This window comes from Taudactylus pleione, unplaced genomic scaffold (genome assembly GCF_031769625.1).
Source record: "Taudactylus pleione unplaced genomic scaffold, aTauple2 ptg000005l, whole genome shotgun sequence".
Taxonomy (NCBI): Eukaryota; Metazoa; Chordata; class Amphibia; order Anura; family Myobatrachidae; genus Taudactylus; species Taudactylus pleione.
The window spans coordinates 16,839,332-16,855,750 of record NW_028284408.1 but is presented as its reverse complement, the minus strand read 5'-3'; the positions used below and the strand labels follow the sequence as shown (position 1 = coordinate 16,855,750).

General features: G+C 42.0%; 1 protein-coding gene across 2 annotated transcripts in view; it reads right to left on the bottom strand.

Annotated features, from left to right (window-relative positions):
• The window catches only part of COG3 (component of oligomeric golgi complex 3), an 83,909-nt gene that overhangs the window by 58,494 nt on the left and 8,996 nt on the right, over window positions 1-16,419 (bottom strand). For both annotated transcript variants that reach the window (XM_088442827.1, XM_088442837.1), the window contains exons 2-7: window positions 16,148-16,294; window positions 14,646-14,707; window positions 9,615-9,780; window positions 6,094-6,168; window positions 5,426-5,518; window positions 1,318-1,443 (exon numbers count right to left, since the gene is read on the bottom strand). In XM_088442827.1, coding sequence (XP_088298953.1) covers window positions 1,318-1,443; window positions 5,426-5,518; window positions 6,094-6,168; window positions 9,615-9,780; window positions 14,646-14,707; window positions 16,148-16,294 — 669 coding nt within the window. The remainder of the gene's footprint in view (window positions 1-1,317; window positions 1,444-5,425; window positions 5,519-6,093; window positions 6,169-9,614; window positions 9,781-14,645; window positions 14,708-16,147; window positions 16,295-16,419) is intronic.

Here is a 16,419-nt window from a genome sequence, read left to right as displayed (position 1 = left end):
AGGATAGTTTCTTACTTTTTGCCTTAAAACATTTTTACAATATATAATTTGGCACAATATACTAAACTAGCGATGTGCAGGCTCGGATAGGTTCGAGTTTGCACGCTGAGTTCGGATTTTTCCCTCCAAAAAAACGGAACTCAGAACGAGGCAAAACGTCATCTTGCATGGACAAACATCATCATTCCTGGACAAAAGTCCAGGAATGATGATGTTTGTCCATGCAAGATGACGTTTTGCCTCTTTCTGAGTTCCGTTTTTTTGGAGGGAAAAATCCGAACTCAGCGTGCAAACTCGAACCTATCCGAGCCTGCACATCCCTATACTAAACCCTTCTGCACCAATTGTACATCACAAATAGAACAAAGCTGCCAATGGCTTTGATTCAAGTGATTGGGTGAACAATCTGTTACCAAGGTGATACCTAGTGACATCTCGATTCCTGAAAAGGAGACAGCTACAATAACTCTAGAAAAAGAACATCTGGGCATTCCGAAGTGGATGAGCCAATAAAAACTACAACCCCGAAGCCACAAATTTTCTTTAGAATGGGAACTTTTATGGTTAATGTATAAATACTATGCTCCCATGACCCTCTTATTTCTTCTTAGCTTACTCCATTAATTAAACTTTTCCTAGCAACTTGTGTGTGCTTGGGTTCCCCCATCAAGCCCACTGTTGTGTCCCCCCACCAATCACCCTTCTTTTGGGTGGGATGAATAATGGAAATTATTGAAGGGTAAAGATGTCACGATACACAATTTACTGCGTATAATGATTGGAGATCTCATTTCTAATAGAGATGTGCGCATACCTCTGTGTTTTGGTATTAAGTCAACGTCGTGTTTGGCAAAACCACCCTCAAGTGTTTTGGTTCGGTTTTGGCTTTCTTTCAAAAATTTATAAAAAATCTGTTAAAATCATATGACTTGGACCTATTTTTGCTCCTATAGCATTATTAACATCAATAACATTAATTTCCTGTCATTTCCAGTGAATTTTGATCACCTTACAGCACCTGAAATCACGAGGGAGGGATTTAATTGCAATCTAAAATGCGCAAGATCTGGTTTTTAGATCAGAGTTCCGAACTTGTGAGCAGACCAGAGCCGGGACCCTGGAGATTCAGAGTAGAACAAAGTGATCTGAGCAGTGACACGGAACCCCAACATTAAGTTTAGGTGTGTTCAGTTTCCAGCAAAACTGAACCGGTCATCTCTAATTTCTAGTATCTTAACCATCTCTGCCATTAAGTTACTTTTGTTTCCTGGAATAAGGAGTAGACCGCTCCACGCAGGTTGTCCTTCTGTAACCTACCCGTTTCATGAGTTGGTTGGTGAGGTTCTGTAGTATGTTCACAGTGTAAGTCTTCATAAGGTGCATAGCTTTAGAAAGACATTGCTTAAATTTTGCCAGGTAAATGGGATAATCTTTATAATTTGGCTGGAGGGAAGAAAAAAACATACATGAATTAAATAATATTTTACAACAAACTATCAAGACAAATGTCTATTCATCCTTACAGGGTAGAATAAATGGCAGTGCAAGGAATAAGATAGCTTTGCTTTAACTGCAGCTGTTTGTTCATCAGTTGTTGGAATATATACTGTTTTAACTGTAGTTTACTTTCAATGTATTGATGTATAATAGTCCACTGAAATATAGAGGCATGTGCCATTCTGTAAAAAAAACTAATTTCTATGCATATGTACATTTATGTTGCACGGTATTTTTGTTTTAAACAATGTTTCTAATGACATCTGGTGGTCACTAATGGTATTGCCCTTCTCACTTATGGCGGTTATTGCTACGCATGGTTATCCGTGATGTGTATTCATTTATACATGTGGTTTTGGACTTTTTTTTTTTTATAAAGGACCTTGGTGGGGATGTATTTAACAGCATGTTCAGTTTTACAGGCTAATGTAGGATTGAACGTATGCCAGTTTGTGTAGCGACCCTTGTGTGACTTTACAATGCCTAGGCTCAGAAAGCGATTGCACATATATGTGGCCATGCAGACTTGCACACATTGTGCACATACCAAACCTTTGGATTGAAGTAGTGGAATGGGGATGTGTAGGGACAATGTCAAATAGGCAAAGTTTGGTAAGGGCACGTTCACACATATGTGGCTAATGCAGAGCAGTATGTAAGTGTATATAGGCCTGTTATGAGGCGTATCTTTTGCATCTACTATAGAGCAACAGGTGCACATACACACTGATTATGAGGACTAGTAGCAAACCAGGCACATATGCTGACAATGCTGATGTATATGCATACCACAATGTGCATGCATACCACAATGCGTACAGCTGTAAGGAAATACCCTGCCAGGTACTATTTCTAAGGCTGCCCATAATCATCTGTACTCCATGCACTGGATGTGGTTTATTGTGTTTCCTGATACATACTTTGCAGTCTTTTTTTACTTGTCAACCCACGTCTATCCTCTTCCAATGTCTGGTCCTCAAACATCATTATAGGGACCTGTACCTTACCCTATTTTTCTCCATGAACGCTTGCCGGCTGGATCTGGTAAACCCCTGGTGTAGGAGAGCTTCACTCTTGCAAGACCCCTGCTCCATACCAGGCTAAACACTACCCTGAACACCTAAGTGTCTGCTCTATACCAGCCCAAACACTACCCTGGCCACCTAAGTGTCTGCTCCATACCAGCCCAAACACTACCCAGAACACCTAAGTGTCTGCTCCATACCAACCCAAACACTACCCTGGCCACCTAAGTGTCTGCTCCATACCAGCCTGAACACTACCCTGAACACCTAAGTGTCTGCTCTATACCAGCCCAAACACTACCCTGGCCACCTAAGTGTCTGCTCCATACCAGCCCAAACACTACCCAGAACACCTAAGTGTCTGCTCCATACCAACCCAAACACTACCCTGGTCACCTAAGTGTCTGCTCCATACCAGCCTGAACACTACCCTGAACACCTAAGTGTCTGCTCTATACCAGCCCAAACACTACCCTGGCCACCTAAGTGTCTGCTCCATACCAGCCTGAACACTACCTGTCTGCTCCATACCAGCCTAAACACTACCCTGGCCACCTGTCTGCTCCCTATCAGCCTAAACACTACCCTGGCCATCTAAGTTTCTCCTCCATATCAGCCTAAACACCACCCTGGCCACCTAAGTTTCTCCTCCATACCAGCCTAAACACTACCCTGGCCACCTAACTTTCTGCTCCATACCAGCCTAAACACTACCCTGGCCACCTAACTTTCTGCTCCATACCAGCCTAAACACTACCCTGGCCACCTGTCTGCTCTCTATCAGCCTAAACACTACCCTGGCCACCTGTCTGCTCCCTATCAGCCTAAACACTACCCTGGCCACCTGTCTGCTCCCTATCAGCCTAAACACCACCCTGGCCACCTGTCTGCTCCCTATCAGCCTAAACACCACCCTGGCCACCTAACTACTTGCTCCATACCAGCATAAACACTACCCTGGACACCTAACTTTCTGCTCCATACCAGCCTAAACCCTACCCTGCCACCTGTCTGCTCCATACCAGCCTAAACACTACCCTGGTCACCTGTCTGCTCCATATCAGCCTAAACACCACCCTGGCTTCCTAAGTTTCTCCTCCATACCAGCCTAAACACTACCCTGGCCACCTAAGTTTCTCCTCCATACCAGCCTAAACACTACCGTGGCCACCTAAGTTTCTCCTCCATACCAGCCTAAACACTACCCTGTCCACCTATTTGCTCCATACCAGCATAAACACTACCCTGGCCACCTAAGTGTCTGCTCCATACCAGCCTAAACACCACCCTGGCCACCTGTCTGCTCCCTATCAGCCTAAACACCACCCTGGCCACCTGTCTGCTCCCTATCAGCCTAAACACCACCCTGGCCACCTAACTACTTGCTCCATACCAGCATAAACACTACCCTGGACACCTAAGTGTCTGCTCCATACCAGCCTAAACACCACCCTGGCTTCCTAAGTTTCTCCTCCATACCAGCCTAAACACTACCCTGGCCACCTGTCTGCTCCATACCAGCCCAAACACTTCCCTGGAAACCTGTCTGCTCCATACCAGCCTAAACAATACCCTGGCCACCTGTCTGCTCCATACCAGCCTAAACAATACCCTGGCCACCTGTCTGCTCCATACCAGCCTAAACAATACCCTGGCCACCTGTCTGCTCCATACCAGCCTAAACAATACCCTGGCCACCTGTCTGCTCCATACCAGCCTAAACACTACCCTGGCCACCTGTCTGCTCCATACCAGCCTAAACACTACCCTGGCCACCTGTCTGCTCCATACCAGCCTAAACACTACCCTGGCTTCATAAGTTTCTCCTCCATACCAGCAAGGCCCTTACTCCTTAAAACACCCTGGCCAGCAAGGCCCATGCCCGATATAGGCCTCTACAACACCCTGGCCCACACACCTTTGCAAACCATCTGTTTTGTTGTTCTGTTAGAAACTCTGTTACACCCCACTGCACATCACACTTCTAGAAATTGCTCATACGTGTACCGTATTACTGCAACCAAGATGGCCGCCCCATCTCCCCTCTCTTTCTATACCCTCCCTTTAGAATGTAAGCTTTGACAAGTAGGGTCCTCTAACTTATGTCTCAGGTCTGTCACTCTTCATCTTCCTCACATACACCTGTCTTGTTCTATGCCAAATTAGTTCTGTATGCATTGCGCTCCTATTCCACATAACGGTAATGTTTATTTCTGTCATCCGCGTCTTAGGCCACATTCCTCAGTCTGCCATACAGTTTGGGTAAAATTGCATCTCTCACTTGTATTCTGCCTATCTGGAATTGTCATTTAGGTTATTTTGTAGTCTCTCGCCTTCTGTGTGGTGTGTGTGTGTGTATATATATATATATATATATATATATATATATATATAAGTTTGGACATGCGCTAATTTTCAGTGCACTTTTCTTTTGAGAACACCTATTTTACTTCCAACTCTGCATCGGCCCCTTCAAGCCTATTTATTTTTAGGTTGACATGAGGACCTAAACATTGGATTTGTCATAGAATAAAACACATTTGCATCTTTAATGCTTGTGCTATTTCCTGAGGGTATCTATGACCTGCACTCCATCTTCATGCAGTGTTCTGACGATGGGGAAATATATGAGAAGTGGTGCACCATAACAGCTGAAGTCAGCACAGAAAATAAAAGTCTCTACAGACCATATTCTGTTGCACATTTTTATGACACCATATGGGAAGAATTAAATAAATACTCATTTATTTTTTAATATATAAATATTTATTTTCATACTACAGGAATTTTTGTTGCTGTCAATTTAATCCTGAAATACTGGTATTACAGTCTTATAAATTTGCAAAGGTTGGGAGTGATATACGAGAAGAAATATATTCACAATGAGAGGATAGACAACTCACGTGTGACGAAATGTAGGATATACAGTCATCTAGTTTTGCAAGCATGGGTATAAATCCTTCACTGTTCACAGATAATGTGGGAGAATTCAACTTCTAAGTAAAGAAGACAAAGAAGAAAAAAACCTGTTACACTGGCATTCTGCAAACGTTTATCAGATTAGACTATGTATAGTCTCCAGCTAAATAAAAGGTATGTGATATCTTATCCAGCGACTCACTTGACCAGATAGTTCTTAAAAAAAGCGAAAAAATAAAAGCTAATAACTATTTGGTGACATTACAATGTAGATGGAGACGCCAAGGGCAGAAGTTGGGTGCTAATGTGCGTCTCTGTATCTAAAGGGCGCTATACAGCTACCGACCGCTTCACCGATTGGAAATGCCGATCAGTAGCCATCGATCGCCAATCTGTTGGGAATCTGTGAAATTCTTCAGGTTAAAAATCCCAAATTTGCTGATCACGTTCATATTTTAAATCGAGATCAGCAAATCGGTGAAATTCGACATGTTGGATTTCACCGATGCCCTGGGGATCAGGGAACTGGCCCAATACAAACTGGATTACTGTTAATAAAAATGCCCTAACCATGCGCAGGTGTTACATGTTCTTTTAACTATGGAAGAGGTAAATGCACCAGTAGGCTAACCTCATCATAAGCGATACTCACCGAATTTATGGTTTCAAGCTCATTAAAGTATGACAGTTTCTGTTGAATGCTCTCAGCAAAGTTGACCAGTTCTGACTGATGTGAACACACAAAGAGAAAAACACTGTCACTCAGATATTCATAACAGGCTGCATTTCTCACTGTATATAATTATCAGTGGTGAGGATCATCACATTACAGTGCATGTTATTTCTAGTGCAGGGTGTAGTAAGACCTAGCTGCCTAGATCGCATTAGTGTACAGCACCACACAGCTTTAAGTTTCACACTCACATCTGGAAGAACACCCTTTAAACTACTTTTAAAATATGCACATTTGAACCATGGTGCCAACTAAACCACTTTCCTATATGCATTCATGTTAGAGGGAGTGTATTATACAGACACTTACTAACCACTTTATTAGGTGCACCTTTCTAGTAATGGGTAGGACCTCCCTTTGCCCCTAGAACAGCCTGAATTCATCTTGGTATTGATTCGATTTATACACTATTGAAGGGTTTTTTTGTTTGTTTTTTTTTCCTTTCTTGCATGAGTTCTTCCTGCAGCATCTCCGAGGTCATGGGGAACCTCGGATGGCTTAGCCAGAAGAAAGACTTGCTATCACTTTGTGCTCTCTCTCTCGATTTTTCTCAGTATGTGAGAAATGAGAGGAAATAAGGAAATGAATAGGAAAAACAAATACCTTCAGGATTGACAATGCCATATTATTAGCTGGAAGACTACATTATTCCATCCCCGTTCTCAAAGAATTACATGCCACCAGCTCATGTAGTCCTCTAATATATTCTTATTGCCTGCTACACTGAATGTAGATACCCAAAAATAACCATTTTGCCACTTTTTCATTCACTGCTTTGCTTCTGCTGCCCCCTTATGGTTTATGAAGGCAACCACTGTTTTATGAGAATATTCTGACATGCTTTCCATGCTGCTCTCATTTCCAGGATATTTATGTGGCGTTTCCTCGCTGCCTTGACCATGTCCCATCCTGGGGAATAGGTGTGCTCCCCGTCCCGCAGCACATGAGCCTGTTGCTATGAGTTCTACCATTCTAGCACAGAGGTTCCCAAACTGTCCTCAGGACCCCACACAGGTCACGTTTTGCAGGTTACCCAGAAGGTGCATAGGTGTAGTCATTACTCACCGACACATTTTAAAACATCCACAGGTGGAGCTAATTATTTCACTTGTGATTCTGTGAGGAGACCTGCAAAACATGCACTGTTTGGGGTCCTGAGGACCGGGTTTGAGAACCTGTGTTCTAGCAGATACATACCTGGTGATTCAAGAGTTGATTGTTGTCACCAGATCAGAGAGCTCTTAGGGCCATATCCAATTAGCCGCGAAAAGCCGCGTTTTGGCAATAAGTGTTCGCAGGTGTGAACTTTTTGCACAAAAACGCGTATCATGCAATCCTATTGCCTAAGTTTTCGCACGTGCGAAAACTCCATAGACAAAAACCAGCGAACAGTTTTCACCATCTCAGAGCAGGTGAAAAAAATTTCAAAATCCATATTTTTGATTAAAAATGTGGGGATTTGTTTCAGAACTCCCCCTATGACAAATTAGGCAAAAAAAAATTTAATTAGCTTAATTTGGCCAATAATTACATGTCATTTTTGGGTTGAAAAAATGAAGTGTTGGAAAATGATTTAAAGTAGTGGGTCTGGTATTTTGGGGGCTCTATGGATGGGGCATGTGTTTGAAACATTGCAAGTAGCTGTACCAGGTGTATTTTAAAAAATTAAATTAAATTTAAAAGTGCACTTTTAGGACACAAAAATATACTTGTGCCCATTTTCATGTACCCCCAATTTAACTGCAGTATTTATTTTGGCCCAAACTTGCTTTTTCTAATTTTTCCAATGTTATACAAATATGCATATAACAGCCATTTAACACAATTTAAGAACCCCAAATACTTTTATTAGGGACACATACACTTCTATATTGATTTCCTATGTCAGTTAGCCTTTTAAAGGGATACAGACAGATTTCTCCAAAATGTGCTGTACTTTTTGCTGGTTTCACCATGCGCAGTTTTTACACTAATGTGTTTTTGCATCTTTTGTTGTAATAGGTAAGTGCGAAAAACGGGAGCGCGCATAGACGAGATGCAAAAACATTGCGCCAAAATATGTTGTGCAAAACCTTCAACGTTTAGTTTTTGCTTTTTCGCAGCTAATTGGATACGGCTCTTAGTGTTTAAGGACAGCTTTACTTTGTGATCTAGGAAAGTCTGCTTTAGTTCCAATATGTATTGGGAGTTCTATCTGAAGATGTGCTATCTTGCACAACGGTCTAGCACTTGGGTGGCACATTCCCAGTGGCATGAGATGTCTCCTTACTGTTATATGTTAATGAGTCTGTAATTGGGAACCAGTATGATTTACAAATCCCGACAGCGGAAGCCCGGCAAGGGCAAAGATCCCGAACGTCCAAAGGTAAGTATAAACTAACCTAATTCTACCCCCTAGCACCAAGCCTCCTTTAGGGGTGCCTAATCCTAACCTCCCCCCCCCCCTCGCCCCAAGTGCCTAAACCTAACCCCCCTCTAAGTGCCTAAATCTTCCCCGCAGCCTAACCCCAAGTCTCCCAGGGGAGGGGGTGCGTAACCCTAACCTCCCGCCAGGGGTACCTAACCCTATCCGACCCTTCCCCTAACCTAACCTAACCCTAAATCCCCCCCCCGCGCCGGGAGCCCCTAAGTCCCCCCCCCCCCCTGCCGGGAGCCCCTAACCCCCCACCCCCCCGCGCAGCTGTCCGCACCCGGCTTACTTTCTATCGGCAAGCCAGGTGTCGGGCTCCCGTCGTAGGTCTAATGACAGGCATTGGGATTTTGGAATTTTGGATTTCACCGCCTGTCGTTAAACACTTGCTGGGATTAGACAGTCGGGAAGCCGGCGGTCGGGATTAAGTCCATCGGCTTCCCGACTGCTTCCTTGTAATTGATGAGTCCAGGGCTATATCAAGCACTGTAAGATTTCTTCTTATTGATTCACAATCCAGCCTTGTCCCTGCAGAAAAGTTATGACCTTTGAAATCCTGGATTTTACGGTAATTCCTGACACCAGGATGTCATCCAGATATGGCCACAAGTTGACAGTTTTCTTAATTTTGCTATTAATGTCAATAGTATTAACAGTTTGGATATGATAGCATGTACTAATTTATATAGAAATGTAGCTGTGTACCGAGCATCCTGTAGAGGATTACATGTGCCAATTTATCTGATGGACATGAATGCTAGGTAGATAATTTCCAACATATACAAGTTAAAAAAAATACACAGAAAAATAAAAAAATACAGAGAAGTCAGTCTAGATTAAAAAAAATAAAGATATAAAAATAAAAATAACATGTGGTAGACATGCACACAACATGCTAAAAGGTTGATTTTACAGCAACTTACATTAATTACAGGAAATTGTTAAATTTGTACATATAGACAGTTGAATAAATAGACAAGTGTGATTCTTACAGAAAAAACTTATTACAGTTGCAGCACGTTAAACATACCTGTTCTTTAAGAAGTTGTTCGCAGGCTTCATGTAACGTTCCCGTTTTTGTAGACACAAATAAGTACTGTTTCTGTAATGACTCCAAGTGCTGCAGTGCGACATTGACGTCATTCAGTATGGCATCACACTGGTCCTGGAACCCAGACAAGTAATCTCTCATCTCTCTGCAGAGGTCACCAGGAAAAGAGACAGCAATAGAAGATTACATGAAAACTAGGGGTGTAGTTAGATACAGAATTAGGAATTAAAGCTCACAATATTGGCCCTTTATAGTATGTTCACCTAAAAGAGATCACATAGTTCTAAAGTTTGCTATGTATTCATGTCATAATAATGTAACCAGATGTTACTATATAACATTATAAGTGGTTTTGTTTTTTGGAAAAAGATAACCATATAGATTTCTTAAGTTGTTGTATGAATGAACACAACAAACCAGTAATTATAAAAATATCTTCACTGCTTAATACGAATTGCTGCCTTAATAGTACATGCCATATGAGTTCATATATTGCCACTTAGGTAACATGGCAGAGCCCAGATATGTGAGACTTGGAGGCGGATGCGTTTAACTAAACACTGCTCCTCATAAGGGGAAAAAAAAACTCATTCAAAATATTATCATAGCTCATGTATGCAAAATTAAAGAAGCAAAACGAAATTAGAAATGAACCATAACCAAAAAGTATATAGTTATAATTTTACACTGTAAACAGAGGCATATTGCCTGCACTATGCTGCATGGGGTACTTTGCGCCAACTTTATGGTACATACGTATAGACAGAAAACTGTACACACTCTGCACATGTGTTATTTATAAATGATCTACTTTCAGGACAACCCTACTTAAACCCCAACAATAATACAGGGTCTTAAAAAATGTAAATCTATAGATTGAAAACAAGAAACATAATGACATTGATATAGTACTTTTCTAAACTTCTATATACTTTCAGCAAAGTTACTGAATACTGTACATAGTTGGTAGGGCTTACTTTGTGAAAAATATGCCTATTTGAAAGTGTAAGGATTATAATAAGGTCAGGAGGAATGGTATGATTGTTATCCCACCTCTTATTTATTTACAGTTGCCTATATAGTACCAGCAGGGCTCGACAAATCCCAGAGGATAGGTCGTTATGGCGACCAGATTTTGCTGCCTGCCCAACAGATTTTACAGGGAGGGAGGAAGCAGATCTTTGTCAGCCCCAGTGGAGATTCATGAGCGTGCCTGTAGTATTGCGGTGGGCATTTCATGCACAGGACTGCATGTGTTGAGTGTCACCTGCGGTGACTGTTGTGCCTGTATGTCCCGGCCTGCGCGTACTTCTGCCATCCATCCCAGCTCTCTGCTGTCACCTAACTCCGGTTGCATAGAGCTCGCCGGCAGGAGGGTCTATACGTGGCCGGGATTTGCGGCTTCGGAGGGGTATTGGTGTGGCCCAAGGGGAGATGGTGCGGAGGGGTATTTTGCATGAGTGTACCCCCTTAGTTTTTTGGCCGTGGGGGTTGGCTTCCCGGTGGGGGGCTTAGCTGCTCAGTAATGTGGCCTTGGGTGGGTGGGGGGAGGGGTTGTTTGCCTGGGGGGCAGCTGCACAGCAATGTTGCTGAAGAAGAGTGGTTTACTACATCCATGCAACTGTGGACATTTTGTGGACTAGTATAGAGTAACACACAGAGCTGTGCTCCTTAATCCTGTAAATTTTTTTTATTTTATTTTTTTGGGGGGGGGGGGGGGGTTAGTGGTTTGGCTCCTACACGTTCACCCTGGCTCCTAGATTTTAGAAAGTTTGTCAAGCTATGAGAACCAGCATATTCGGTTTGGCTTTACAATTGGGAACAAAACCGTAATAAAACAAGAATGGAAAATAACAGACACACACACACACATATATAGAGGTAAGAGGGCCCTGCTAGCAAGCTTGTAATATTTTACTATTAGAGACCTTGAAAATAAATCCAGTGCTCCACTTTTTTTGCCCAAACAGATCCAGTTGTGCAGCAATTACGATTAGATTTTGCATGGATTTCATTGGATTCCTTTGAATGGGAAGCCTGAATCATGCATGTAACATCCTGTGCGACAACATGACAGCATAAGCATGTAGTAGTTATGCAGCCACTCTATATGGTTCCTGTTCCCACCACTCCAACCCCTTTGATAAAAGGCAATATTTTGGAAGTTGCGGTTTATAAAATGCATTTGAAGTCCCTGGTCTGTCCGTTGTGTACATATAGAAGGCAGGAACTTCGTAGGTACCAATGTTGACAGAAAAATACTCTTTACTGCTCTGTCAACAGAATGAGAGAATGCAAAAATCTCAGTACAAATCTCCAGGGTTTTATTTTTATGAAGAGTGTGTAAGGAAGTTTTTGGTTTCAATTAAAATTAGTTTAAGGGAAACCCCATTATATAATATAGAACGGAAAAATGACTTGCAAATAATATTTCTTCTTTTTGTAATGAAGTCTGTAGGAATGTACTTGTAGTTGAAAAAGTACTACATCCAAAAAAGTGTTTAACCACTCGCCTGGCATGGTCTCATGAGATGTGACCATGCCAGGCTGGGCTTTCCCAGCAGCTGCAGAGGAGAGCAGCCTTCCCCAGCCTTGCCAGGTAAATATCGATCATATAAATAGCGATGCATCAGGATATCAATTTTGCTCAATACTCATTTTTTGAGTTGTTTCACCCCCCTGCCCAATATAAATATTAATATTGTGACTAATTTTGTGAATCCTTTTGATTATTGTGATCCATATCAATCAAGAATATCGATACAGGACCACCGATAAGTTTGCGTTATTGCACAGTATAATGTACCATAAAAATTGCTATTTTTATGAAATACTGCATCTCAAAATCGTGTTGGATAAATTTTAATTAGATGTTCTTGACCTAGTTCAATCATTAAAAAATTAATTTCTGAGTGCTTTTTGGAAAAAAATATTAGCTAGTTAAGTGGTTAAATAGGATATTTTTGTACTTGCTGTTAAATCCTTGTCTGCTGGGCTATGGATTCAAATTTCACTCCGATGAAAAAGGAAATAGAAAAAGAAATTCCTCCATTTAACCCATCTATACGTTTGGTATGTACTACATGGCAAAAAAGTATGCGGACATCCCATCTAATTGTGTTTGGCCAACTTAGCCACAGCCATACAATCTCTATAGTCAAACATTAGCAGTAGAATGGGTTGTACTGTATGATAAGTTGGCAGTGTCACAGGATGCTACCTTTGCCACCGGGACGTCAAACTTCTGCACTGCTAGAGCTTCTCTGGTCAACTTTAAGGGCTGTTATTGTGAAGTGATAACATCTAGGAGCAACAACAGCTTAGGCCACATAAGCTCACATAATAGGGAGGCCAAGTACAGAAGGGCACAGTGCGTAAGAGACATCTGGTTTTGGCTGCAGCACTCACTACAGAGTTCCTAAACTGCCTCCGGAAGCAAAGTCAGAACTTTGTTGGGACTTTCATGGTTTGGGCTTCCATAGCCAAGCAGCTGCATGCCATCCTCGGATCACCAAAAAAGCCCAACTTCAGCTGGAGTGATGTAAACAGGACCCCATTGACTCCTGGGCAGTGAAAACTCATAACTTTGGTATAATCAATCACAATTCACCACCTGGCAGCATGGAGGATAAATAGGAGTTTGATGGATGCATGGAGGATGTCCTCTGACTGAATACTGCCAACTGTAAAGCTTGGTAGAGGAGCAATATTGTTCTGGACTGTTTTTTCACATTTTGGTCTGGGGCCCTTAAGCCGGGAACACACTAGACGATATATCGTCCAAACATGCGGATCGGGCAGACATATAAGACACACTATGCGTGCCCCCGTGGGTCGTACAATCAGCCTGCATGCAGAGCCCTTGGAGCGATCCAGCTGCCGATGCCGGCAAGGTCAATGATTCCGGTGAACAAAATATTGGGCGGTTTTTCAACAGGTCATGCAGTTTTTTAAAGAATTGTGCGCTTGTAACTTTGTGGCAGCATATTTGGGAAAGCCCTTTCTTCTTTCAGCATGACACTCAACCCCACTGACATGCACAGAGTCCTGAACTCAACCCCACTGAACACCTTTGGAATTAATTGGAACGCTGTCTGTGAGCTGCATAAGGTGTTCAATAAGCACATAGTAGTGTGATATTCTGGTGTCCACATACTTTGACCATGTAGTACACACACACACACATATACATATACATATACATATTTACCTTTCAAGGACATGGTTTCACTCTGTCTATATGCCCTAAATTTATGTAACTAAGGGAGAGATGCACCAAACCTTACAGAGATAAAATGGAGAAGTTGCCCATGGTGTGGAAGGAAAAGGGGGTTCTATAAAGGGATATATAGATAAAATTAAATGTACAATTTGAATAGTTTTGTCAAAAGCATTTGACCAGAAATTGCACTGAGAAGGAATATTGCTTCACAATGTACAATGTAGCAATAATTTCCCAGAAGCTGATATATAGATGGTAATATTGGTAATCAAAATAGGATTTGGATCTAATTACATGAGTTGCTCATTGTTTCTTATTAATCAATAGTTTCATTCTGCACACAACCCAGATAAGCCTGTAAACTGTAGCCTGTATACAAAGATAGAATGTTTGCCATTTTCCCTTCATTTATTTAATTTGCTAAAAATATTACCATGACTCCCATAGCAACCAATCAGCTTATAGCTATCATTTATCTAGCACAGTCTGTAACATAATAATTAAAGGGGTATGATAGATTTTCTTCCTAAGAAGTTAAGTGTTGTATATTTTTACAAAATGACTCACGACTAAACTAATATTTTAAAAGAAATGTATGTTCAGTCCAAAATTACACCCAATTAGAAAATTATATATATATATATATATATCAAACATCTTTTATAATCAGCAGCTGTCCATATACAGTTAAGGCTTTAAGTTATTAATCTTACTTCCAGTGGCAATGCTATAGGATTTTATTGCTTTCAAGAATTTCATCCCTTTCTAGAAAAGGTCAGTAAACGTACCTGCACTTCGCACCTTCATCCTGGTCCATGTGCGTCTGTAACTGTGCAAACCATGAGAAGAACTGAAAAAGAACGTAAATATTACAGACGCACAGATACAGATATATTTATAGAAGTAGATGGAAAATGTCCACAGTACAACCATCATATCACTGGAATACTCTGCAATTTTAGATCTGGACCATAGACACCTATGCAAATGCATGTTCAAGTTGTGAAAACTGATCTCACAAGATATTTATTAGCAGATAAAGCTATTCACTACCCCAGACTGAATCTGGAAACCACAATCCACCACAGCCCTGGAACCAGTCCCTTGAAACTCCGGAATGGCCCTAGTATACATAGAACAGGAGAAACCAGTCACGGGTAATAGCCTACGGAGACTAGCCAAAGGACTGAATAAAAGTTCAGAGAAGCACTAGATCCCGGAAAGACACTCTTGGAGATAACCGCCTTGGATAGTAGCCAGCAGGTGCAAAGAGGAATGGAGAAGACTGCTGAGGCCTGCATGGAACACAGGGCTGGTAACAGGTATGCAGAAGCCCGCCGAGTAGAGTACTGGTGTGGCTGGCAGATGAACAGATGCTTGTAGAGACTGCGCACAGGTGAGGCTGGCAGATGTTCAAGTCCAACACCTGAGTGCAGCAAAAGGTAACAGAAACAACACACAGGAATGACTGAAGCCTGGGGACCAGGCACTATCCCGGAAGGATAACGTTACTCTGGCAATGTGCTGTACTCAGGAGCAAGTTTAAATAGCCCGCTGTGAAAGCCCATAGGCTGCAAGAGTCATGTGAGCTTGAGTGCAGCGCAGGGATATGCGGGCCATACACAGTGTGATAAAGCAGGCGATCCTACGGATTGGTGCAATTTGGCTGTTATATCGCACAGTGAATGGGTCTAATGTTGGACCGAGCGCAAAACCGTGGGGTCGTACATCGCACCCCGATCTTTCTGCAGGATCAGTAGATCAGGGGAAGTGATGTGCGATCCCATGCAGCGCTATGCGGGTAGGGGAGGGGGGAGCTGGCATATCGGGTGGTCGACCAACTGATTGCACAGTGTGTGGGGAACGCCCGATATATCGGACGTCGGATCCCCCGTCGTGTCGCAAGGTGCCATCGCACAGTGTATCCCCTGCTATAGAATTAGAAAGTCAGATGGGGAAAACCAAAATGGCCACGCCCATGCAGCCTACTCTCCTCACTGTGGAGAGTAGGGATGTTGCTGAGGTATAGAGGAAGTGCGGAATACAGCAATGTGGAAGCGCCAAGTGCGATAAGACTTCAAGAATAATTATTTGTTTTTCATTTTACTTAAAACAATGTGAAATATACAGCACAAAAAAAAAAAATTATATATATATATATATATATATATTTTTTTTTTTTTTTTTCAAGATTAAAATAATAAAGTTACAAATTTCTTTAGGAAAAAAGAGCATTACATGTTATTTTGAAGTTTATATAGATAAGCGACAATTAGTGGCGTGCAACTACCTGTTGTGCAGTTTCTATGCGATCATCCTCCATTCCCAGAGCAGAGAAGCCTTGCTGCAGGATGCCCTCTGTAGACTCCGGGACCGCTGCGGACAAACCCACAGTCAATGACGTGGATGTCAGACTGCATAAATCTTCAATTGGAAGCTGGACGAAAATGACAGAATTACACATTTGCATTTTTTCTCGCTTATCCTATACAATAACAGACAGTCAGATGAGCAAGATGGCCCATAAAGTTTTCTTTGTTATGCAAAATGATTAAGCACTTT